This window comes from Mus musculus, chromosome 12 (genome assembly GCF_000001635.26).
Source record: "Mus musculus strain C57BL/6J chromosome 12, GRCm38.p6 C57BL/6J".
Taxonomy (NCBI): domain Eukaryota; kingdom Metazoa; phylum Chordata; class Mammalia; order Rodentia; family Muridae; genus Mus; species Mus musculus.
The window spans coordinates 4,308,520-4,332,736 of NC_000078.6; the positions used below are offsets into that span (position 1 = coordinate 4,308,520).

A 24,217-nucleotide genomic window follows, 5' to 3' on the forward strand; every position below is an offset into this window, starting at 1 on the left:
TGATAAAATACTAGCTTTAAATTTTAAATCTAATTTCTAGTTCTCTGATAACCTGGTATAAAAGGTGAAGTCCAGTGCTGAGGTCAAAGGTAACGTAATAGAAAGAAAGAGTACAACCCAGCATATCAAGAACTATTCTCAACAATAACAGAACTTCTGGGAGAATCAGCATCCCGGACCTCAAGCTGTACTACAGAGAAATTATGTTAAAAACTGCATGATATTGGTACAGTGACAGGCAGGTAGATCAATAAAATAGAATTGAAAACCCAAAAATGAACCCATATAACCTACGGTCACTTGATCTTTGACAAAGGAGCTAAAACCATCCAGTGGAAAAAAAGACAGCATTTTCAACAAATGGTGCTGGTTCACCTGGAGGTCAACATGTAGAAGAATGCAAATTGATCCATTCTTATCTCCCTGTACAAAGCTCAAGACTAAGTGGCTCAAGGACCTCCAAGTAAAACCAGATACACTGAATCTAACAGAAGAGAAAGTGGGGAAAACCCTCGAACACATGGGCACGGGGAAAGTTCCTGAACAGAACACCAATGTCTTATGCTCTAAGATCAAGAATCAACAAATGGGGTCTTATAAAATTGCAAAGCTTCTGTAAGGCAAAGGACACTGTCAACAGGACAAAACAGCAACTAACAGACTGGGAAAAGATCTTTATCGATTCTACATCTGATAGAGGCCTAATATCCAACATATACAAAGAACCTAAGAAGCTGGACTCCAGAAAATCAAATAACCCTGTTAAAAAATGGGGAACAGAGAATTTTCAACTGAGGAAACTTGAATGGCTGAGAAGCACCTAAAGAAATGTTCAACATCCTTAGTCATCAGGGAAATGCAAGTCAAAACCTCACACCAGTGAGAACAGCTAAGATCAAAAACTCAGGTGACAGCAGATGCTGGTGAGGATGAGGAGAAAGAGGAACACTCCTCCGTTGTTGGTGGGATTGCAAGCTGGTACAACCACTCTGGAAATCAGTCTGGCGGCTCCTCAGAATATTGGACATAGTATTACCTGAGGACCCAGCTATACCACTCGTGGGCATATACCAAAAAGATTCTCCAACATATAACAAGGATACATGCTCCACTATGTTTATAGCAGCCTATTTACAGTAGCCAGAACCTAGAAAGAACCCAGATGTCCTTCAACAAAGGAATGGATACAGAAAATGTGGTACATTTATACAATGAAGTACTACTCAGCTATTAAAAACAATGACTTCATGAAATTCTTAGGCAAATGGATAGAACTAGAGAATATCATCCTAAATGGGGTAACCCAATCACGAAAGAACACACATGGAATGCACTCACTGATAAGTGGATATTAGCCCAGAAGCTCTGAATACTCAAGATACAATTCATAGACCACATGAAGTTCAAGAAGAAGGAAGACCAATGTGTGGGTGCTTTGGCCCTTCTTAGAAAGGGGAACAAAATACTCACAGCAGCAAATACTCTGACACTATTGTGGATGCTAAGAAATGCTCACTAAAAGGAGTATATAGTTGTCTCCTGAGAGGCTCTGCCAGAGCCTGACAAATACAGAGGCAGATGCTCACAGCCAACCATTGCACTGAGTGTGGGGCCCCCAATGGAGGAGTTAGAGAAAGGACCGAAGGAACTGAAAGGGTTTGCAATCCCATAGGAAGAACAACAATATTAACCAACCAGACCCCCCAGAGCTCCCATGGACTAAGCCACCAAGCCAAGTACCCATGGCTCCAGATGCATATGTAGCAGAGGACGGCCTTGTCATGCATCAATGGGAGAAAAGGTCCTTGGTCAATAGGAAGGCTCGATAGATGCCCCAGTGTAGGGGAATCAAGGGCAGGGAGGCAGGAGTGGGTGGATGAGTGGAGGATCACCCTCATAGAAGCAGGGGAAGGGGGATGACACTTGAAATGTAAATAAATTAAAAAAATAAACACAAATCAGAAAGAACAAAAGAAAGATAGGAAGGAAGGAAGGGAGGGAGGAGGGAGGGAGGAGGGAGTACTTCATTAGGGACAAGCATCTTCACTACCAGCAGTCAGTTACTGTTTCCCACTCATAAAACAAGTAAGCTGTATCAGTTATTTTAAAAAGTCTTTGAAAATTTTGAATTATTTTAAAATTTATTCTATGTGTATGTGTGTTCTGTGCACATATATGTTTATGTACCACTTGTGTGCCTTGTGTCCTTGGAAACTCCAAGAAGGCATCAGATCCCCCGAGACTGAAGTTACAGACAGCTTTAAGCTGCCATGTGGATGCTGGGAATCAAACCTGGATCCTCTGTAAGAGCAGCCAGTGCTCTTAGCTTCTGAGCCCTGTTTCCAGACCCTGGAATGTGTTATTTTTTGAGGTCCCTGTTAGTTGAACAATTATTGCAAAGCCCAGGAGTTAATTTTCTTATTTTAAGTGGTCATGATTTGACTTAAACGTAGTAAGATGCAGCTGAAAATGTAATTTAAATTCTCTGATTTAATGTAGTATTTAACTTACAGAAATGAGAATAAGTTGAAAAACACTGTTCACTATACTATACTAGCATTTTGTGCATATGTGTTTTGGGTGTTTCGGATATGCCATGGGGCATGAATGGCTGTCAGGGGACAAGTAGTGGCACCAGGACTCTCCTTCCACCTTTATGTGGGATCTGGAGAAGGACCTCAGGCTGCCATGCTCAGGCCAAGTGCTTTCCCCAGTGGAGCCACCCTATGGCTCTTCACTACTCTAAGTCTCTCCTTAGACTCTGCAGCCTGACATCAACCCTCCCGACAGCTTTTCATTCTGTCTTCTCAAAAAGCCCTATTGGCTACTTTTCATGTCAATCAGTTTCTGATAAAAAGGCCAGTTTTCTTTGCCAATGAAACCTATTTTCTTCCATAAGAAGAAAATATGGCTTTCAATAAGGGTTCGTTGAAATTTTCCAATGTTGCTCATGAAAGAAAATGGAAGTGAGCATGCCACATGACAGACAGAGGGAGGGATGGAGAGATCACTGCAGTCTCTCCATGCTCCCAGCCTCTCCTTAGTTGGTTTGTTTGTTCACATATTTGGGCAAATTACCTCCCACCTTCTTTTTAGGAAGAACATTTTGGAATTTATCTTTAAAGACACACAAGAATAAAGCATATAACACAAGAGTATCAGATTTCTGAGAGTTAAAAAGTTGTTAGAATAGAATCTTTAAAGCATGGTAAAAGAATGTACATTAAAATGGACAAGGAATAAATTAAGTTGAAGTCATTTTAAAATTTCTGCTCAAAAATATATCCCTACTATCTATCTTTATTGCAAACTTAGGGAGGAGTCCAGGAGATGCAACTCGGAGTATGTGAAAACATGATTGTCAGTTTGAACATAAATTAACTAGGAAAAAGCTGTGACAAACTGAACAACAGCTGCGGTTTGTTCTAGATGGGAATCAAATCTTAATGGGCTTTTAAGAATTAAGTATTATTTTCAGGCCCTCTCCTGTTACACAACCAGCCCTACTGCCTACGTCTCAGTCCTATTAATTTAGTGCTGGTCTATCTAGTTCTTGGGTCAGGAGTGCTCACTGTAAACCACACCCTTTCCCCATGGACCACTTCTGACACTCACACTTAGGGTGTGTGGCACTCCTTCATGGTCCATGGTTTCTATCTTAGCTCAAACCTCAGTAAGACCTTTTAGAATGACCACCTAATCTCAAAAAAGATCTTAAAAAATGCAGCATGATACTGAACTATAGCACTCACTTTCTATTTGTTTGAGATAAGGCCTTGCTATGTTGCCCAGGCTTGTCCTAACGTGTGGGCTCAGGCAACACAACTGCTTCAGCCTCCTCTAAGAACTGGGACCGTAAGGATGTACCTACAGGTGTGGACACCACAGGTCTTTACTCGACACATACACCCTGAGCAATCACACTCATGGCAACTACTTCTAAGACTCAAGTGATATGTGCTGAATAAGCTTAAAAAAAGGAGCAAAGGAAGAAACAGCCAAATACATTAAAGTTTTTAACATGTATTTATACATGTGTCCATGTGTATGGTTTGCATGTGAGAGGAGTTGGTTCTTTCCTTCCTATATGTAGGTTCAAGGATCAAATTCAGGCTGTTAGGCTTGCAGCAAATGCCTTTACCCACTGATCCCTCTGGATGGCTCCACCAAATAATACTAAATCCAACATATTTATATCCAATTGTAAGTGTATAGATTCATATATTAACAAATTCAAACTTCTTTAAAAGTGTCTTCCTGATTATCAAGGTTATTCATGTTACATATATATACATATACACACATATATTCATGGGAACACTGTTAAGAACTGGTCTCTACAACATGATGCTCATGACAACAATTACAGCATCTGACTGTCAATATTGAGCTGACTACTTAAAATGCTTTCTATAGAAGACTGGGAAGTAGACAATTGGATATAATCAGTGTAGTGCTAAGCTTACATTATTAATAGCTATGGAACATTTTTAATTTTGTGAATACCTGTAGTATCTTGCTTGGTCATAAAGGATTCTACACCTGTAATGGCTGGAGGCCGAGGTAATCGTCGAGCAATACAAATCAGACATGACTGGAAATCTGCCCAAAATAAGAAGGGAAAATTGAACAAAGTATAGGAAAAACGTTTATATTAATTACTTGAAAGGTTTTATTGTAAAATCGCATGTTTCAGGATTTACCACTGTATTTGAATCACTCTAACATAGTAGTATAGAAGCAATAAAATTCCTGACAACACAAAATTGATAGCCCTAGACAGAAAGTAAGGCAGAGTGAAGTTTCCCTGAGCTGAATAGTTGCACATTGGCTGTAAGAGACAGATGATAAAAACCAGTGACAGCTCTGGTCCCATGTCAGCAGGGCAAGGTTGCTGTTGTTTGCACTACTAGCAACGAAATTCAAGACACTTAGGTCTGCTAAGCACACGCTCTGTCACAAGTCCCCAATAGTACTTTTAAATTAAAATAAACTATGTGTTTGAGTGCTCTGCCAGCTTGTATGTCTGTGCACTGTGGGCATGCAGTGCCTACAGAGGCCAGAAAAGGACAGGAGATCTCCTGTAACTGCAATTACAAACAGTTGAAAGCTGTCATGTGGATGCTGGGAATCCCACTTGGGTCCTTTAGAAGAGTGCTCTTTACTTGGACCCATCTCTTTCGCCTTCTGTGCTGGCTGGCTTTATGTCCACTCAACAGGAGCTGGAGTCATCAGAGAGGAAGGAACATCAATGGAGAAAATGCCTCTAGAAGATGGCTGTACGCAGGCCTGTAGGGTGTTTTCTTAATTAGTGATTTATAAGGGAGGGCCCAGCCCATTGTGGGTGGGGTCATCCCTGGGTTGGTTTTCCTGGGTTCTATAAGTCAGCAGGCTGAGCAAGCCATGGGGAACAAGCCAGTAAGCAGCATCCTTCCATGACCTTTGCTTCAGCCTCCAGATAACAGCCCTGCTTGAGTTCCTGTCCTAGCTTCCCTCAATGATGGACTATATAATGAGGAAGTGGAAGCCAGATAAACCCTTTCCTCCCCAGCTTGCTTTTGGTCATGGTGTTTCATCACAGCAATAGAAACATAAGTAGGACACTCCTTAACAATGCTTTAAAAATAGTTTTATTGTCAATATCTTACCTGCATCATTACTTCATGCTGCACATTATTCTCATAACTACTATAAAGATGATGATCATACAACAGAACTACGATTGATGACTGAAGTGGTACTTTGGTCTTGACAAAGGACTTTTTAGAGGAGGAGGAGGAGTCAGGGTCTATGTATCCAAGGCTGGATACGTAGATTTTACTTTAGAGATCTAAGTAATATACAATTTATTTAGTAGATTCAGTAAAGAGTGTGATCTATTAAAAGAGTGTAGATCTACTGGTCTACATTCCAACATGGATTCACATGGTCTTACAATGTAGCTCAGGCTGGCCATAGAATTACTATGTAGATCAGGCTGGTCTCAACACTTGCAATCCTCTTGCATTCACATTCCCAGTTGTAACAATTATAGGTTTATGTCACCATGACTGCCAACAGAGGACTTTATAGTTTCAGGATTTACTTTTTTCCAAAGATCCAGTCTACATTTTACAAAAGGTCTACACACACTATTGCACACTGATGCTACAGAAGGGTAAGGAAGGAGAAGCCCCAGCTGATTACCACCTCATCTCTTGGTAACATCTGCTACTCGACTGCCTCTGACAGACCTGTCTCCTCCCCTCCCTGGTCCTTACTCTGGGTCCCAATTTGTAGTATTCCTAAGCTGACCTGAGTCTCTATTTACATGGACAACAGACCCACTTACCATTATATACTGAACTCTACCGTCATATTACAGAAATCCATGCTAATATCATGCTCATATTAGAACCTCAGCCATGACTTCCATCTTTTTAAATAAACTTTCTCCTAGATTTTTGCATAGTCTGAAAATGTCAACACTATCTTCCAATGTCTCCTGCATTCTAAGGATAAAACTTCCTAATCACCAGGGGTGTTCAACAGCCTGTTGTATCTGGTACATTTCCAGCAGAGGCAGGTAGTTATCTATTTTATTTCAAGGCAGCAAAATAGATTTCAATTATCTGACATATTAGTGGAGATGCTGATATAAAGCTGAAACTTTAGGGGCATTGTTAAGGGATTGGCTCTACATATTTGTAATGTTATTTAAAATATTAAGAGAAACATTGAGTCTGGCACAGTGGTATGCTCCTGCAATCCAAGTACTTATGAAGTTGAGTCAGGAAACTGCTTCTAAGTTCTAGTCTAGCCTAGGGTACATAGTGAGTTGAAGGCCAGGCTGTGATATACAGTAAAACCCTATTTCAAAATGCTGAATGGGCTGGGCCTGGTGCTACACACCACTAATATGAGCACTTTGGAGACAGTGGATCCCCCAAGAAGCAGGAGGATCTCTCTGAGTTTGAGGCTACTCTGGTCTACATAGCAAGGTACAAATTAGCCAGAGCTACACAGTGAGACCCTGTCTCAAGAAAAAAAAAAGCATATAAAATTGAACTATGGTTATGACAAATAATAGAGTAACCAAAAATATTATCTCAGGAAGATAGCATGCAATCATTTTCTCCTGATTTTTTTGAGCCAAAGATAAAATAATCACTTTAAAATGACCATACCTTCACCATCTTCTTGGATGGATTTTGGCTGTGACACTGTGAAACACTGCATTACTTCATAGCGCTGGCAAGCTTCTTGGTTCTCAGTACCTGGGTCCTCTGGAGGGTGAATTAGCATCCTGCAGTTAAATGTATGGCTATTTCGGCGTGTTGCCTCTTGAGGCCAAGGAACTCCATTTACTAGGGAGGCAAAATTGATTTATAAGCTTGCGAATAGAGTAAGAAAAGTATCAACTCTGAAGATATAGAAACACAATTCAAGGCATCAGGCCGATTAGAGATCCATTATTAAAAGACTGGCTTACTAAGACAAAAGGATTGTCTACCCAGAGACTACACCATCTGGGGATCCATCCCATAATCAGCCATCAAACTCAGACACTATTGCATATGCCAGCAAGATTTTGATATAGCTGTCTTGTATGAGGCTATGCCAGTGCCTGGCAAATACAGAAGTGGATGCTCACAGTCATCTATAGGATGGGACACAGGGCCCCCAATGGAGGAGATAGAGAAAGCACCCAAGGAGCTAAAGGGGTCTGCAACTCTATAGGAGGAACAACAATATGAACTAACGAGTACCCCCAGAGCTCGTGTCTCTAGCTGCCTATGTAGCAGAAGATGGCCTAGTCAGCCATCATTGGGAAGAGAGGCCCCTTGGTATTGCAAACTTTATATGCCCCAGTACAGGGGAACGCCAGGGCCAAGAAGTGGGAGTGGGTGGGTGGGGGAGCAGGGTGGGGGAAGAATATAGGGAACTTTCGAGATAGCATTCGAAATGTAAATAAAGAAAATATCTAATAAAAAAAAATTAATTAAAAAAAAAAAAAGAAAACAGAAGGGATGTTAACAACCCTGAGGTTAGTCACTTATTGCAAATTGACCCTAATTTTGAAGAGAATTAAAACATTTGAGAAACAAAAAACAAAAACAAAACTGGCTTACATCCTCAGATCTCACTGTATCAATAAGGTACATCTACCAGTTAGAAACTGGGATGTTTCCAAGAAAATGTATACAAGCTCAGACAGTAAATACACCACTTTACTAACAGTACTTAGAAACAAAGACAGAATTAAAAATTACTGGCATGGTAGCTAACTCTTTATTTGCACCTAGCCATATCAAGTGAAAAAATTTAAGGCCACAGTTATCATTCTAAGTAGGACTTATCAAAGGTCAATTTGAAGGGCAGGGTCTTTGTGTATTGGGGGTGGGGAAGACTGAAAGTTTGTCCACGGAGTCTGTGACTTAAAATAGAAAAGAACAATATTGGTTTCTTACAGCCATTAATTACTTCATTAATTCAGCGAGCATAAAACATGTTATGATACTTTGAATAGTGTGTAATCAGTAAGTAATATTAAAAGATTACAAACCAACATTGTCTCCTTTACTGTAAGAAAGTTAAATTTAGTTTTAGAAAAGATGCTGTATATTTCAAGTAAGAATCACTGTGCTGTGAGTCAGTTTCCTATGCACACTGTCCTGTCTGGATCTCAGATCCTAGTGAGTAGAGGGTTTAAAGGCCCCCTGCCTCAGCCCACTCTCCTTCTATCCATGCCATCACCCTCTAAGTACAAGAGAAAAGTGTGCAAGCTAACAAACGGGCTAAGGTCTGCTTTTCACAGTTGTTAGGTTTGGGTCACTTAATATTTACCCAAATATTTCCAGTTGCTTCATCTTTAACACTAAGGGATCCACTGTCTGAGTGCTAAAGATGGCCAGACTCTACAGTCTACAGCAAAACCCCAGAAGTCCTTGGTGCTCAAATTCGTATAGACTAGAGACTTTATCATTTCAGGGCCCTAGTTATCACAGCTGACATTTTACATATATGTCTAATTTATTTATGTAGGATTTATGGCCAGGGCATTTTTTCTTTCTACTTTTGAAACACATACAGGCTAAACAGTAGAATGAAGTAGATAATTATATATATAATATAATATAGTATAATTAATGTGAAGATTAACCTACTCATTCACTTTTAGAGCTCCCCTCTCCAACTAGAGAGCTATGATAAAAATAATTTTTAAGATTTTGTTTGCCACCTGGTTTGCATGGTATTTACCTAGATTTATTCAACTATCAGGGATGATCTCAGATTGTTGAACACACTTGCAAAGAAAAGCTACTTGCTTAAACCAGCGAAATATCTGCTTAATTCAGTTCAGATAATGAGAAATAGGATAGAAAAAAGAAAAGCAGGCAGTGAAATGTCTAGACTCAGGACAGCATAAAGAGCCAGGAGGAGAACAGGCAGGAGTGGGGTGAAGTGACTTCCCTCAAGTTTAATTTCATAACCTGCTATGTCTAAAGTTTAAGAAAAATATTATTGTTTGAGAATTTCATACATGCATACAATATATTTTGATCAAGCCCATCTCTATTTCCTACCACTCAATTTCATGTTTTGTTCATACACACACACACACACACACACACACACACACACACATGTATACAAGTATATTTGTAATTTTATGTGTGTGGGTAGGAGGGTGGATGCGTGCGTGCATGCATGTGTATGTGTGTTTTGCTTATATGTATGTCTATGCACCTGCAGGCAGTGCCCATAGAAGTCTGAAGAGGGTATTGGATCCACTCATACTGGAGTGAAGACAATCGTGAACTGCTATATGGGTGCTGGGAATTGAACCTAGGCTTCCAGAAGAGCAAACAGTGCTTTCAACTGCTGAGCCATCTCTATAGCCTCTTTTGTTTGCTTGATTCACTGAGTGTTGCCAGTATGTGTACGGTGTGTAGGGCCATCTACTGAAACATAGGTATCCTCTTAGGGACCACATCTCTGCAGAAATCTGACTCTCTTCCTCAGCAGCCACCAACTTCCACTAGCTCCTCAGCGACCCATGAGATTTTTATGATCACCTCCTCTCTCTAAAATGGGAATTTATCTGGCTTGGGTTTGTGCGGGTCTTAGGTATGCAGCCATAGTATTGTGAGTTCATGTGGTGCAACTGTGGTTGCCTGTTTGGCTGTAGTAATCCTTTGGTTTTTTAATCAAGTTGGTATCAAGCTGAAAGCTTCACCCCTACTGGCCCGCTCGCACTGTGCTAGATGATACTATGCATGCTACCGGGGAAGAGCAGTAGTCATCACCCTTTCTCGGCTGAGAACCCTGTAGATACAGTGCCAGCCAGCCTGGCAAGATATGTCTACTGGTGGCAAAAGTATTGTGAGAATAACCAAGCATTCTCTAATTGAATTTATAAAAGGCCCATTCCACATGACAGCACTAGTTCCTGGCACTGTTAATGGGGCCAAGAATCTATGGCTAGTTAGGCCCTAGGCCCTAAAGGAGAATCTACTATTATCCTGCTACATGGATGTGGTATTGTTCTACCACTAAAGACGTTGTTATATCCAGAGATGAATGCATCTCACAATATTTACCAGAGAAAGCTCTTTTTGCAGTAGATGGCAATTAACGCAGACCCACCATCAGTCAATGCACAGAAAATAAGAGACTGTGGAGTGCTCAGCCCTAAGTAGGGCATCCTTATCATATTCTATCTTCCAAGGGCTCCGGGATCACAGAGGAAAAGGGGGCAGATAGATTATAAGAAAACTTGTCTGGTTAGTAAAAAAATATTGAGAACTTATGACTGAAGCCATTAAAGTTATTCTTGCAACAAATTACATTTTAACCATCATAACTTCTTAAACAAATAAATAATAGTAAGATTGCCACCAAACCTATTGGCCCTTCCATACATACAGGTAGCTATTTCAAATGACTCTTTTGGATCCCCTCAATAGCACAATATTCATTAGATTTCTTTTGGCTTTTCTAAAGTAACTTATTACAACAGAGATCAAAGCTTTTTTTTTTTTTTTAAACCCAAATCTTTTATACACTAAGTCTTTACTTACAATGACTGCATTTTCAAGCAAAGACAAAGCCAGGCTCTGTGTTCTCTGTTGGGCAGGGACAGGATAAGTCTAGACTATCGATGGAAAGCGCTGATGAAGCTCAGGATTTTGTTAGAGCATTTCAGTGTGTGTGTGAGTGGGTGAGGATTTTTTAGAGTGTTTCAGTGTGTGTGTGTGTGTTGTCTAATCTTTACTACTTGCTCTTTCCTTTCACCACAATTCTCCGTAAAGGAATAAATGCAACTGCTAGTATTTAAAAAAAAATCTGGTGATGAAAATCCAATCGAAATATTGCAAAACAACAATAATTTTTTGCGGTTTCAGTAGTGGGAATTAAAACTTAGGACCTAATTGCTTGCTAGGTACATTTAAGGCAAGTTCTCTACCAGTGAGCTGCATGCTCAGCTCAAAGCCACTTTTAAAGGAAACAGCAGCTACTCAGTTTAATTCTAAAAAGAACTAAAGAGAACTGCACTTTCTTATTGACATGGTCTGTAAAGTTATTCACCTTAACTTTGTGAGTAGTGGACAAAGAAGCACATTATGAAAGGACATTGTTCTTCTATGACATCAATTTCTAAGCTAAAAACAGCTACAATATCAAGTAGTTGTGAATGATACAAAAGTATAGATCTATCTCTCATGAAATTGCAAAATATTTAAAGTCAACAATAGTAATAATAACTAAATTGAAAGGAAATTTATCTAGGTGATAGGTTAAGTACCATCTGAATGCTCTCCAAACTTCTCATGAACGGTAAGACCTAATGAAGGATTAAATGTGCTCCAAGGTCACACCTAGTAGGTGGTAGAGGAAGGATGAATTTATGTCTGTTTTATATCAAAATGTCAGTGCTCTTAACTTCTACAGTCTCTGTGCCACTAGAGAAATAAATGCCAAATTGTGAGAACTTAGATCCATTTCCCCCCCAAACTTCAAGCTATGGCTTATTAGAATTTCATAAGTAAATCTTAAACTTTCACAACATAAACCTTAGTGTATGTGTGTGGGATGTATGCACACGTGTGTGTAGGTGTATGCATGTGTGTGCATGTGGAAACCAGAGGTTCATATTGGGTGCTTTCCTCAATAGCACCCCATCTTCTCTTTTCCTGTTACCTCCCCCACTTGGCTAGACTGGCTAGCCAGCAAGTCCAGGAGTTCTCCTTCCTCTCTTTCCAGCACTGGGATAACAAACATGGTCTGCCATGCCCATTTCTTTGCACAGACTATAGAGTTCTAAACTCAAGTCTTGTGTGGCAAACACTATACCTACTGAGCCAGCTCCACAACCATCTTCTTGGACAAAACCTCTCACTATATTAGCTTTTCAGTATTCAAATGTCATTTTTCCTCTTATAAGTAAAATATTTTGTTTAAAAATAGATTTTAAACAATGAAATCTTCTACTCCCAAAAATTGAAAAGCAATTTTGAAACACTTTTTTTAAGCTGTTTAAAATTTCTTGATGTGAGAACAGGAATATAATCTTTTGAATCATGTCAGTGACATGATATAATGTATAGATATGTAAATATGCAAATTTGTAAATAATGATCTTAACTTTTCTCCATAGGCTGAAACGTACTTTTCCTGGAGACTGATACACATACATAATGATTTTACCTGCTTTCCCTTTCTGATTTTGTAATGATTTGATAGTTCTGATAATGGAGATTTAAGTATAGTGCTGTAGCATGTTTTCTCTTCAATGTTTCTTTAAAAAGTATCTTTTCTAAGTTACTACAATTGGGCTTTACTCTTAATGGTTTCTAAGAGGTGACAAAACGCCTCTGAAAAGCTAGATGATGCTGAGTGAGTACTGCGCTGCCCTGGGGTGGTGGCCTACTCTACTGTACTCGGTAGTAGACAGTTAGGCTGTACTATCTCTATCTCCTGGTCTTCCCTTCCTTGGGGAATGAGGAACAGATGCAGTGGCAGCAGAACTATCAAACCTCCCTCAGTTGTAGTACAGGCTAGCTGGAAAAAGCCAGTCAAAGGCCTACTGGTGGCCACCACTGCCATCACCACGACATCACATATTAGAGGGCACTCCAGTCTGATTTACCCCCTGGTAGTGATGTGGGCAAACTGAATAGGAACATATCTACAGTAACCACTCTGTAATGAGCAATATGTGGCTTCCCCACAATAAGCCCCTTCTTCAGGTGTTGAGGAGAGCTCAGCTTTATTTTCTGTGACCTCAGCTCTCTTCCCAACTAGAAAAGCTCTTAAACTCAACAGACACTTTGTTAATACAGATGGGAATATTAAATTAAATCAATTCAATCCACAGGCCAGATCTGCAGGGTGGCAGAACAAGAGTTCCCAGAGCACAGGCGCAAGGAAGAAGCACGAAGGGAACCTTACTTTTAGTCCCCTGCGCCCTCGCCTCAGGTCCCACATTAATGGTGCTGAGGACCCTTCTAAGTGCTACTCAGAGATGTTCCCATGCAGTGTCTCCAAGAAAAACTCAGGTGTGATCAGGTCATCTGTGTCATAAGTTGGTCTTACTTAAGAGCTAGTTGAACAAAGAAATGATGGAAAAAACAGGAACAAAAATATCTGAAATGGATGGAATCTGAATTAAATATAAAAAGGCTTTCCATTTTCCTCTAAATACATGTACATCAGCTACTTGAAACCTATCTACTTTAGAGACTAGGAATTCAATCAGTAGGAGTAATTGGCCCTTGAGTCCTGAAAACCTTTTTAGTAGGAGTCTCAAAATTCCAGGAGCAAACAAAGGGCAGCTGTTAGTTCATCCAGGTCCCTAGAGAATCAGCAGAAGTATGCTGACTTTAAAGTCTCAGCCTTGCCTTAAGCACACAGTTTAGAGGACAGAACGGAAGCTGGAGATCAATGCTATTAACTCTCTCAGCTGGACCTCTCCCCAAGGGCAGGCCATCCAATCAGAGTTGGCCTATGGAGTTGAAAGAACTTACACTTCAGTTACGTTTTGGAGGTATAAAATGCAGCAGCATCCCCTTCTGACTGGCTTCTTCCTCCCTTCTGTTCTTTTTCTATGGTCAGGGCAGTGAGAAGGGTGCATCTCCCCTGCATATAATCCACTGAAGGCAAAGGGGACCCTGAGCACAGGCTTCTTGGAGTGGGGTGACTTAACTGTGTGTTACCTGTATTGTCTCCTGACAACAAAGATTCTTATGAGCTGTTGAAATAGCTGATGCTGTAACCATATTAAAACTATTTCAAGGATATTATTTCACACTATTAACTTGCATATGTAATAATACTAAGTATTAGAAATAAAAAGTTAATTCTACCTAGTGATTTTGGTAGCAGATTCTTGACAAATTCTGCATGATCTCCCACATGCAGTATGCTGTAGACGCTGGTATTCATTAATTCTTCCTGATTGTAACCCAAGTAGCTGGTCACATTTTCTGATACAAATACAATTCTTCCTTCACAGTTCACAACAAAGAAAAATCCATCCAAAGCCTGCAAAGCCAAAAATAAAAGAAAGAAAAGGATTAAGACATGAAGGCACTGGTTAAAATATTGAGTGGTTAAAAGATAAAAGGAAAACTTTTTTCTCTTTAAAAAGATACTAGAAATAAATATATGTCAAGCTAAAATGCTGAGTGGCTCTCTGTGGGGTGGGTCATAATTTTCAAGTACAATAGGTATGAATGAAAAACAATCAACGGTCTTTCTTAAAAACAATTTTATTTAAATTTTTTTATTATTTTAAGTGTGTATGTATATATGTGTGCACATATACTTGAGTGTGCACACATGAGTGCAGATGCCCTTGGAGTACAGAGAGGTTGGATGTCCTATAACTGTTATAAGTGGTTGTGCCACTTGATGTAGGTGCTAAGAATCAAACCTGGCACTTCTGTAAAAGCAGTATGTTCTCTTAACCACCAAACAGCCTCCACATCCTAGAAAGAATTCTTATTGTAGTAAATGCAAAGTAAGTGACTCATTCAGTGTTGTAAGTCTCTACATTATGTAGAGAAACCTGTCCAAGAGTGGACATGCATTATAAAGCAATAGTGATCAATCAAGTGTCACACATACATGGAACACTGTGAGCACGAGCAGGATACCTAGTTTTGGAGTGGTGGTGGTGATGAGAAGCAACTTACAAAGTCCTACTTGACTTATGGGGAGGAGATGAGAAGAGTAGGGCGTAGGGAAGTGACTGCAGGAAGAGAGAAGCACGGGGCACCTGGCAAGGCATAAGCACTGTAGAGCTGAGTACAAAGTACAATGAGGCCTGCAGGTAGCAAACACCTTAGTGGAATGAACAGGAGCCGGGGTCTAGAGGCCTCCTATGTTCAGAGATGGAACCAGGCTTCTCCAAGAGGAGATATATATACCCCTAGGGGAACAGTATATTTCCAGTGGCACAGAAACCGTTAGAATGTTTAGACTGCAATCTAAAACATATGGAAGAAATCAAGCCCTATAAACATGTAATATGATGGTCTTTTAGGAAGTCCAGACAGTTCCAAAATTTTAGGGAACTCCAAATTTTTGGAATACTGAAGCTGTCAATGTCACCTTATTTATTTGGAATCTCTCTAGCTATTTGAAAAATGATGTCATTAGTTTGTTACAGATTATACAACTGAAACAACTCAATTTAAAAATGTGCTACTGAGCCCTGGAGCTAACCCTGTGCCAAGCTCTCCATACCCAAATCCCACCAGGAGAGAACTGGTCTCCCAGGAGTGCTGACAAACCTGAGAGCACAAGTAAGACCAACTCTTCTGCTCAAATTGCTGGTCTAAGAGGGACCCACCTGGAGCCTTCAGGACACAGGAACTGAGGGGTAACTTGGGACAGTATCCTCCTGGTTTCCATCTGTGCCTGGAGCCCCCTGTGCCACAGCTTTCCATACCCAAATCCTGCCTGGAGAGAGCTGGTTTCCCAGAAGTTCTGACACACAGGCTTACAGGAGGGACAAGCCACAGTCAGAGACAGCAAGACCACCTAACACCACAGATAACCAAAGGCAAGAGGCAAGTACAAGAACATAAGCAACAGAAACCAAGGCTACTTGGCATCATCAGAACCCAGTTCTCCCACCATGGCAAACCCTGGATACCCCAACACACAGGAAAAGCAAGACTCTGATTTAAAATCACATCTCATGATGATGATAGAGGACTTTAAGAAGGACATAACTCCCTCAAAGATATACAGGAGAGCACAGGTAAACAGGTAGAAGCTCTTAAAGAGGAAACACAAAAATACCTTAAAGAATTACAGGAAAACACAATTAAACAGGTGAAGGAATTGAACAAAACCATCCAGGATCTAAAAATGGAAATAGAAACAATAAATGACAAAGGGAGACAACCCTGGAGATAGAAAACCTAGGAAAGAGATCAGGAGTCATAGACTCAAGCATCACCCACAGAATACAAAATATAGAAGAGAGAATCTCAGGTGCAGAAGATACCATAGAAAACATTGACACAACAGTCAAAGAAAATGCAAAATGCAAAAAGCTCCTAACCCAAAACATCTAGGTAGAGAAGAGAGTGAAGATTCTCAACTTAAAGGGCCAGTAAATATCTTCAACAAGATTATAGAAGAAATTGCCCTAACCTAAAGGAAGTGATGTCCATAAACATACAAGAAGCCTACAGAACTTCAAAAGATTGGACCAGAAAAGAAATTCCTCCCATCCCATAATAGTCAAAACACCAAATGAACAAAACAAAGAAAGGATATTAAAAGCAAGAAGGGAAAAAGGTAAAGTAACATCTAAAGGCAGGCCTATCAGAATTACATCAGACTTCTTAACAGAGACTATGAAAGCCAGAAGATCCTGGACAGATGTTATAAAGACCCTAAGAGAACACAAATGCCAGCCCAGGCTACTATACCCAGCAAAACTCTCAATTAGCATAGATGGAGAAAACAAGATATTCCATGACAAGACCAAATTTACACAACATCTTTTCACAAATCCAGCCCTACAAAAGATAATAAATGGAAAACTCCAACACAAGGAGGGAAACTACATCCTAGAAAAAGCAAGAAAGTAATCTTCTTTCAACAAACCCAAATGAAAATAGCCATATAACATAATTTCTCCTTTAACAACAAAAATAACAGGAAGCAACAATCACTATTCCTTAATATCTCTTAACATCAATGGACTCAATTCCCCAATAAAAAGACTGGATACATGTTTTCCAAGCAAATGATCCCAAGAAACAAGCTGGAGTAGCCATTCTAAAATCGAATAAAATTAATACACAAAGAACTCAAGAAGTTAGACTCCAGAGAACCAAATAACCCTATCAAAAAAAATGGGGAAAAGAGCTAAACTGAGGAAATTTGAATGGCTGAGAAGCACCTAAAGAAATGTTCAAAATCCTTAGTCATCAGGGAAATGCAAGTCAAAACGACTCTGAGATTTCACCTCACACCAGTCAGAATGGCTAAGATCAAAAACTCAGGTGATATGGGCTAGAGCGATGGCTCAGCAGTTAAAAGCACTAAATGCTCTTCCAGAGGTCCTGAGTTCAATTCCCAGCAACCATGTTGGCTCACAACCATCTGTAATGGAATCTGATGTCCTCTTCAGGTGTGTCTGAAGGCAGCTATGGTGTACTCATATACATTAAATAAATATTTAAAAGGAAAAACAAACAAACAAAAAAAAAAACTCAGGTGACAGCAGATGCTGCTGAGGATGTGGAGAAAGAGGAACACTCCTCCATTGCTGGTGGGATTGCAAGCTGGTACAACCACTCTGGAAATCAGTCTTGCGGTTCCTCAGAAAATTGCACACAATACTACCTGAGGACCCAGATTTACCACTCCTGGGCATATACCCAGAAGATGTTCCAACATGTAATAAGGACACATGCTTCATGTTCATAGCAGCCATATTTATAATAGACAAGTTGGAAACAACCCAGATGTCCCTCAACAGAAGAATGGATACAGAAAATGTGGTACATTACACAATGAAGTACTACTCAGCTATTAAAAACAATGACTTCATGAAATTCGCAGGCAAATCGATGGATCTAGAAAAATATCATCTTGAGTGAGGTAACACAGTCACAAAAGAACACACCTTGAATGTACTCACTGATAAGTAAATATTAGGCAAATAGTGTAGAATTTTCATGATACAACTCATGGACCACATGAAGCTCAAGAGGAAGGAAGACCGAAGAGTGGACACTTCACTCCTACTTAGAAGGGCAAACAATATAATCAAGGGAAATAGAGGGTGGGGGGGGGGGGACTTGGGAGGAAGAGAGGAACAGAATCAGGTATGGAGGAGATGTACAGAGGGTCAGGAAATTGAACAATGTAGTATGGGGGATGGGAAACTGGGGGCAGAATCAGAAAGTCCCAGATGCTAGGAAAGCAAGAGCCTCCCAGGACCCCACAGGGATGATATTAGCTGAAATACCCCACAAAAGAGAGGGAGAACCTTTTGAGACCATATCCAGAGGTTAGGCATGCTGACTCACATCCCCCCCACCTTGAAGGATGGGGCTACCTACCCATCTCCAAAATTTTAACCAAGAATTGCTCCTGACTAAAGGAAATACGGGGACAAAGAGTGGAACACGGACGGAATGAAAGGCCATCCAGAGACTGCCCTACCTGGGGATCCATACTACATGCTACTACATGAAGACACCAAACCCAGGCACTATTGCTGATGCCAAGAAGTGTTTGCTGACAGGAGCCTGGTACAGCTGTCTCCTGAGAGGTTCTGCCAGATCCTGACCAATACAGATGTGGATGCAGCCAACATTGGATTGAGCACACATACTCGAATGGAGAAGTTAGGGGAAGGACTGAAGAAGCTGAAGGGGCCTTATCTGGCCCTTGGTCCTGTGAAGGCTTAATGCCCCAGTGTAGAGGAATGGTAGGGCAGTGAGGCGGGAGTGGGTAGATGGGTTGGGGAGAACCCTCTCAGAAGCAGGGTAATGGGGGATGGGATAGGGGGGTTGCAGAGGGGAAACCAGAAAAGGGGATAACATTTGAAATGTAAACAAATAAAATATCCAATTTAAATAAATAAACAAAATAAAATAAAAACAGGCTATTGATACAAACAGAGATCTCAAAAGAAATAAAATTGGTTAAGAAATATTTCAAAAATGTTCATCATCCATAGCATTAGAGAAATGAAATTAAAACAGCTCTGCGGTTCCACTTTACCCCAGTGAGAAAGGCTGAGGCAGCCAAAGCTCTGAGGAAGCGGAGAAGGAAACCCTCATTCACTTCAGCTGGGACTGCAACGTGCTGCAGCCACTGTGGGAATCAGGGAGAGAAAGTCTCAAAAAACTACAAACACGTCTACTGTATCACCCAGCTCTACTCCTCCTGGGGACCTGCCCAAAGGACTCAGCATCCTATTCCATGTTCACTCAGACTGCTCACTGCTGCTGTATTCACAGTAGTTAAGAAACACAAAGGGGTTTCATGTGTTTTGTAAATTGTATCTTGGGTATTCTAAGTTTCTGGGCTAATATCCACTTATCAGTGAGTGCATATCATGTGAGTTCTTTTGTGATTGAGTTGCCTCACTCAGGATGATACCTTCCAGGTCCATCCATTTGCCTAGGAATTTCATAAATTCATTTTTTAAAAATAGCTGAGTAGTACTCCATTGTGTAAATGTACCACATTTTCTGTATCCATTCCTCTGTTGAGGGACATCTGGGTTCTTTCCAGCTTCTGGCTATTATAAATAAGGCTGCTATGAACATAGTGGAGCATGTGTTCTTATTACCAGTTGGAACATCTTCTGGGTATATGCCCAGGAGAGGTATTGCTGGATCTTCTGTTAGTATTATGTCCAATTTTCTCAGGAACCTCCAGACTGACTTCCAGAGTGGTTGTACAAGCTTGCAATCCCACCAGCAATGGAGGAGTGTTCATCTTCACCAGCATCTGCTGTCACCTGAATTTTTTTATCTTAGCCATTCTGACTGGTGTGAGGTGGAATCTCAGGGTTGTTTTGATTTGCATTTCCCTGATGATTAAGGATGTTGAACATTTTTTCAGGTGCTTCTCAGCCATTCGGTATTCCTCAGTTGAGAATTCTTTGTTTAGCTCTGTACCCCATTTTTAAATAAGGTTATTTGATTTTCTGGAGTCCAGCTTCTTGAATTCTTTGTATGTATTAGATATTAGTCCCCTATCAGATTTAAGATTGGTAAAGATCCTTTCCCAATCTGTTGGTGGCCTTTTTTGTCTTATTGACAGTGTGTTTTGCCTTACAGAAGCTTTGCAATTTAACCAGCCATTGCTGTTCTGTTCAGGAATTTTTCCTCTGTGCCCATATCTTCGAGGCTTTCCCCCACTTTCTCCTCTGATACTTATGTATCTCCTCTGATACTTATGTATCAGTGTCTCTAGTTTTATGTGGAGTTCCTTGATCTACTTAGACTTGAGCCTTGTACAAGGAGATAAGAATGGATCCATTCTCATTCTTCTACATAATAACTCCAGTTGTGCCAGCACCATCTGTTGAAAATGCTGTGCTTTTTCCATTGGATGGTTTTAGCTCCCTTGTCAAAGATCAAGTGACCATAGGTGTGTGAGTTCATTTCTGGGTCTTCAATTCTATTCCATTGATCTACCTGTCTGTTGCTGTACCAGTACTATGCAGTTTTTACAAGGAGGAGGAAGACCAAAGAATGGATACTTCATTGCTTCTTAGAATGGGGAACAAAATACCCATGGAAGGAGTTACAGAGACAATGTTCAGAAGCTGAGATGGAAGGAAGGACCATCCAGAGACTGCCCCACCTGGGGATCCATCCCATAAACAACCACCAAAGCCAGACTCTATTGCATATGCCAGCAAGATTTTGCTGACAGACCCTGATATAGCTATCTCTTGTGAGGCTATGCCAGTGCCTGGCAAATGCAGAAGTGGATGCTCACAGACTATTGGATGGAACACAGGGCCCCCAAATGAAGGAGCTAGAGAAAGTACCCAAGGAGCTAAAGGGGTCTGCAACCCTATAGGAGGAACAACAATATGAACTAGCCAGTACCCCCCAGAGCTTGTATCTCTAGTTGCATATGTAGCAGAGGGTGGCCTAGTCGGCCATCAATGGGAGGAGAGGCCCCTTGGTCTTGTGAAGATCATATGCCCCAGTACAGGAGAATGCCAGGGCAGGAAGCAGGAGTGGGTGGGTTGGGGAGCAGGGGGGGGGGTTGGGGGAGGGAATAGGGGACTTTCAGGATAGCATTTGAAATGTAAATGAAGAAAATATCTAATTAAAAAAACACAAAGGGGACAGGTGAGGGAAAGTGGAACAGGATCAGGCTGGGGGTGGGTGGGCAGGAGAGAAACCCAGAGGGCCAGGAGAATGAATGGAAATCTGCAGCCTTTAGGGGGTAGGAGGTGGGGGAACTCTCTAGAAAGTGCCAGAGACCTGGGAGATCAGAGACTCTCAGGACTCAAAGGGGATGCTTAGCTAAGATGCCCAACAATGGGTAGAGGGAACAGAAACAGACCACCTCCTGTAGGTAGACAGGGCCCAAAGTGGAGAGAAAAAGTTACCAACCCAGAGTCAAAATTTCTGACTCAGAATTTTTCCTGTCTAAAAGAACTGCAGGGACAAAAATGGAGAGGAGACTGAAGGAAAGGTAGTAACTGGCCCAACTTGGGATCCATCTTGAGTGAGGGGGGACCAAGGCCTGATACTATTACTGACGCTATGATGTGCTTACAGACAGGAGCCTGGCATAGCTGTCCTCTGAGAGGCCCTACCAGCAGCTGACTGAGACAGACGCAGATACTTACACCCAACCATTGGACTGAAGTTGGGGACTCCTGTGGATGAATTAGGGGAAGGATTGAAGAAGCTGAAGGGGAGCGCGACCCCATAGGAAGACCAGCAGTCTCAACCAACCTGGACCCCTGGGAGCTCCTAGAGATTGAATCACTAACCAGGTAGCACACATGGGCTGGTCCAAGGTCCCTTAGCACATAGCACATGTATAGCAAAGGACTGCCTGCCTGGTCTGGCCTCAGTGGGAGAAGATGAGACTTCAGGCCCCAGGGAAGGGGGAGGTTGGTGGGGGGTGGGCACCCTTTTGGTGGGGAGGAGGGATGGGATGAGAGGGGAGACCAGCAAGGGGGGGAATCAGCTAGAATGCAAATAAATAAAATAATTTTTTAAAAAAGAAACACCCTAAATGTCCTTCAGCTGATGAATGAATAATGAAAATGTGACACACACACACATACACACACACATGCATGCACACACACACACATGTGTGCACGTACACTGGAATACTACTCAATTGTAAAGAAAAATGAAATCATCTAAAATTTCATATAAATGGATAAAACCAGATAATATATGCAGTGAGATAACTCAAACCTAGAAATACAAAGGCTACATATTCTGTCTCATTGTGGATCCTAGCTCCAAACCCCAGATGTGAATATATAAGCTGGTGTAACCATAGAGACCCAGAAAAGGTCCATGGGGGCAGTGAAGCAGCTCTAGAGAGGGTATTAGGATACAAGTGAGTGGGGAAGGGAAAAAGAGGGGAGGAGTCTTTAATTGGGGAGGGGAAGGAGGACCATACCAACAAAGAGGAAGGAGAGAGAAAAATTAACAGTAAAGATGTTTGAAATAGCCATAATCATATTATTTTATATTTTCTTAAAGTTGCATATGATCCATAAAGTGTGTGTGCGCGTGCGCGCAGTTTAAATGAAGTTATTGCACTTGGCATGACAATGCCTCCTCTGAAGGATCATCTAACACAACTCCTGGTATGAGGCATGAGAAAACTGCTTATGAGTTTTGGGCTAGGGGAGTCTAAGAGATTCTCAAAACATATAGGCCACTTTTGTTGTCTCCTAGAAGTTGAAGATAAAGTCCCTATTGCTGACGCAAGATTCCCCACTTTAGATACAGGACCAGAGGATTCGAGCTGGACCTGTCCTGAAAGCCCCCTCCCGAAGGTGCTAGGTAAGCGGTTAAGTGAGAGGAACAGTCAGTGCCAGCAATCCGGAAGATCTTGCTGGTAACCAAAAGCTGTGCAATGGGACTTAGTTGGTCATCTCACTAGAAGGGAAATCATGTCTGGTACTGTATACCTAGTCAATCACCAGTGTCTAGTGAAGTTGTGGCTCATGGAGGAGAACCATGGTTTAGAAGAACCTAAACCAGCCTAATTCCTAATTGCAATCTAAATAACTATATATGAATACCCACAAATAAGTGTAGTGCCTGCCTCTTGTCAAAGAAGTTTCTTTTTGCAGAAGATGGAAACTACTAAAGAAAGCCACAACTGTTCAAATGAGAGAGTGACAAGCCTCAAACTTTATATAGCCTTGAACTTTCTTAATCTCCAAGTACTGAGACTACAGGCAGGCATCATCAATGCTGAGCTCTCTGACTGAAAAACATAATCCTCTGGACAACAAACATCTTTCATCCTGGACCCTTCTCCTTCCCAGCCCCTAGAAACTGCCCTTTGTCTCCTCTGTAAGTGCCCAGTTTATACTGCACATAAGTGACCCCAGAAAGCACTTGTCTTTCTGTTAATTGGCTCATACCATTTCCTATAGTATCTTCCAGATTCATCTATGTTGTTATAAGTAACATTCCTTATGTTTTTTAACAGTAGAATAGTATTCCACTGTGAATATATATTGTATTTTCTTTATTGACTTATCCATTAGTGGACACTTAATTTGAAATATGAATTAAAATGGCATACCTGTCAGAATGGCTAATATTGTAAAGACAAAAGATAAAGCTACAGGTGAGAATTCAGAGAAAAGGGAATCTTTGTACTTGCTGGTAAGAATATAAACTTGTAGACTCAGTATGGAACATAGCATAGAAGATCCACAAAAATAAAAAAACAAAAACCAGAAATCAGATAACTGAGCCATCTAGGCGACTATATGCCTGAGTATATATAGTCACTGAAATTGAAACCAGTTCCTTGAAGAGGTATCGTTGCAGCACTGCTCAATTAGTCAGGATATACAATCAGCCTAAGTGTCCACCAGTGGATGAAGGGATGAAATTATTGCTTAAAATATTACATTTAGCTTAAAACTAAATTTTAGATAACTATCATAAAGCATACAGCCAAGAATTGTTTTAAACAGCACAATCACATTTTTAGTATTTATTGAAACATT

The 24,217-nt window shown here is 40.9% G+C and overlaps 1 protein-coding gene across 6 annotated transcripts in view; it reads right to left on the reverse strand.

Moving 5' to 3' along the window:
• Positions 1–24,217, reverse strand: part of Ncoa1 (nuclear receptor coactivator 1) — a 229,845-nt gene that overhangs the window by 61,158 nt on the left and 144,470 nt on the right. For all 6 annotated transcript variants that reach the window (XM_006515005.4, XM_030246598.1, NM_010881.2 and 3 more), the window contains exons 7-9: positions 14,349–14,526; positions 7,167–7,346; positions 4,507–4,602 (exon numbers count right to left, since the gene is read on the reverse strand). In XM_006515005.4, coding sequence (XP_006515068.1) covers positions 4,507–4,602; positions 7,167–7,346; positions 14,349–14,526 — 454 coding nt within the window. The remainder of the gene's footprint in view (positions 1–4,506; positions 4,603–7,166; positions 7,347–14,348; positions 14,527–24,217) is intronic.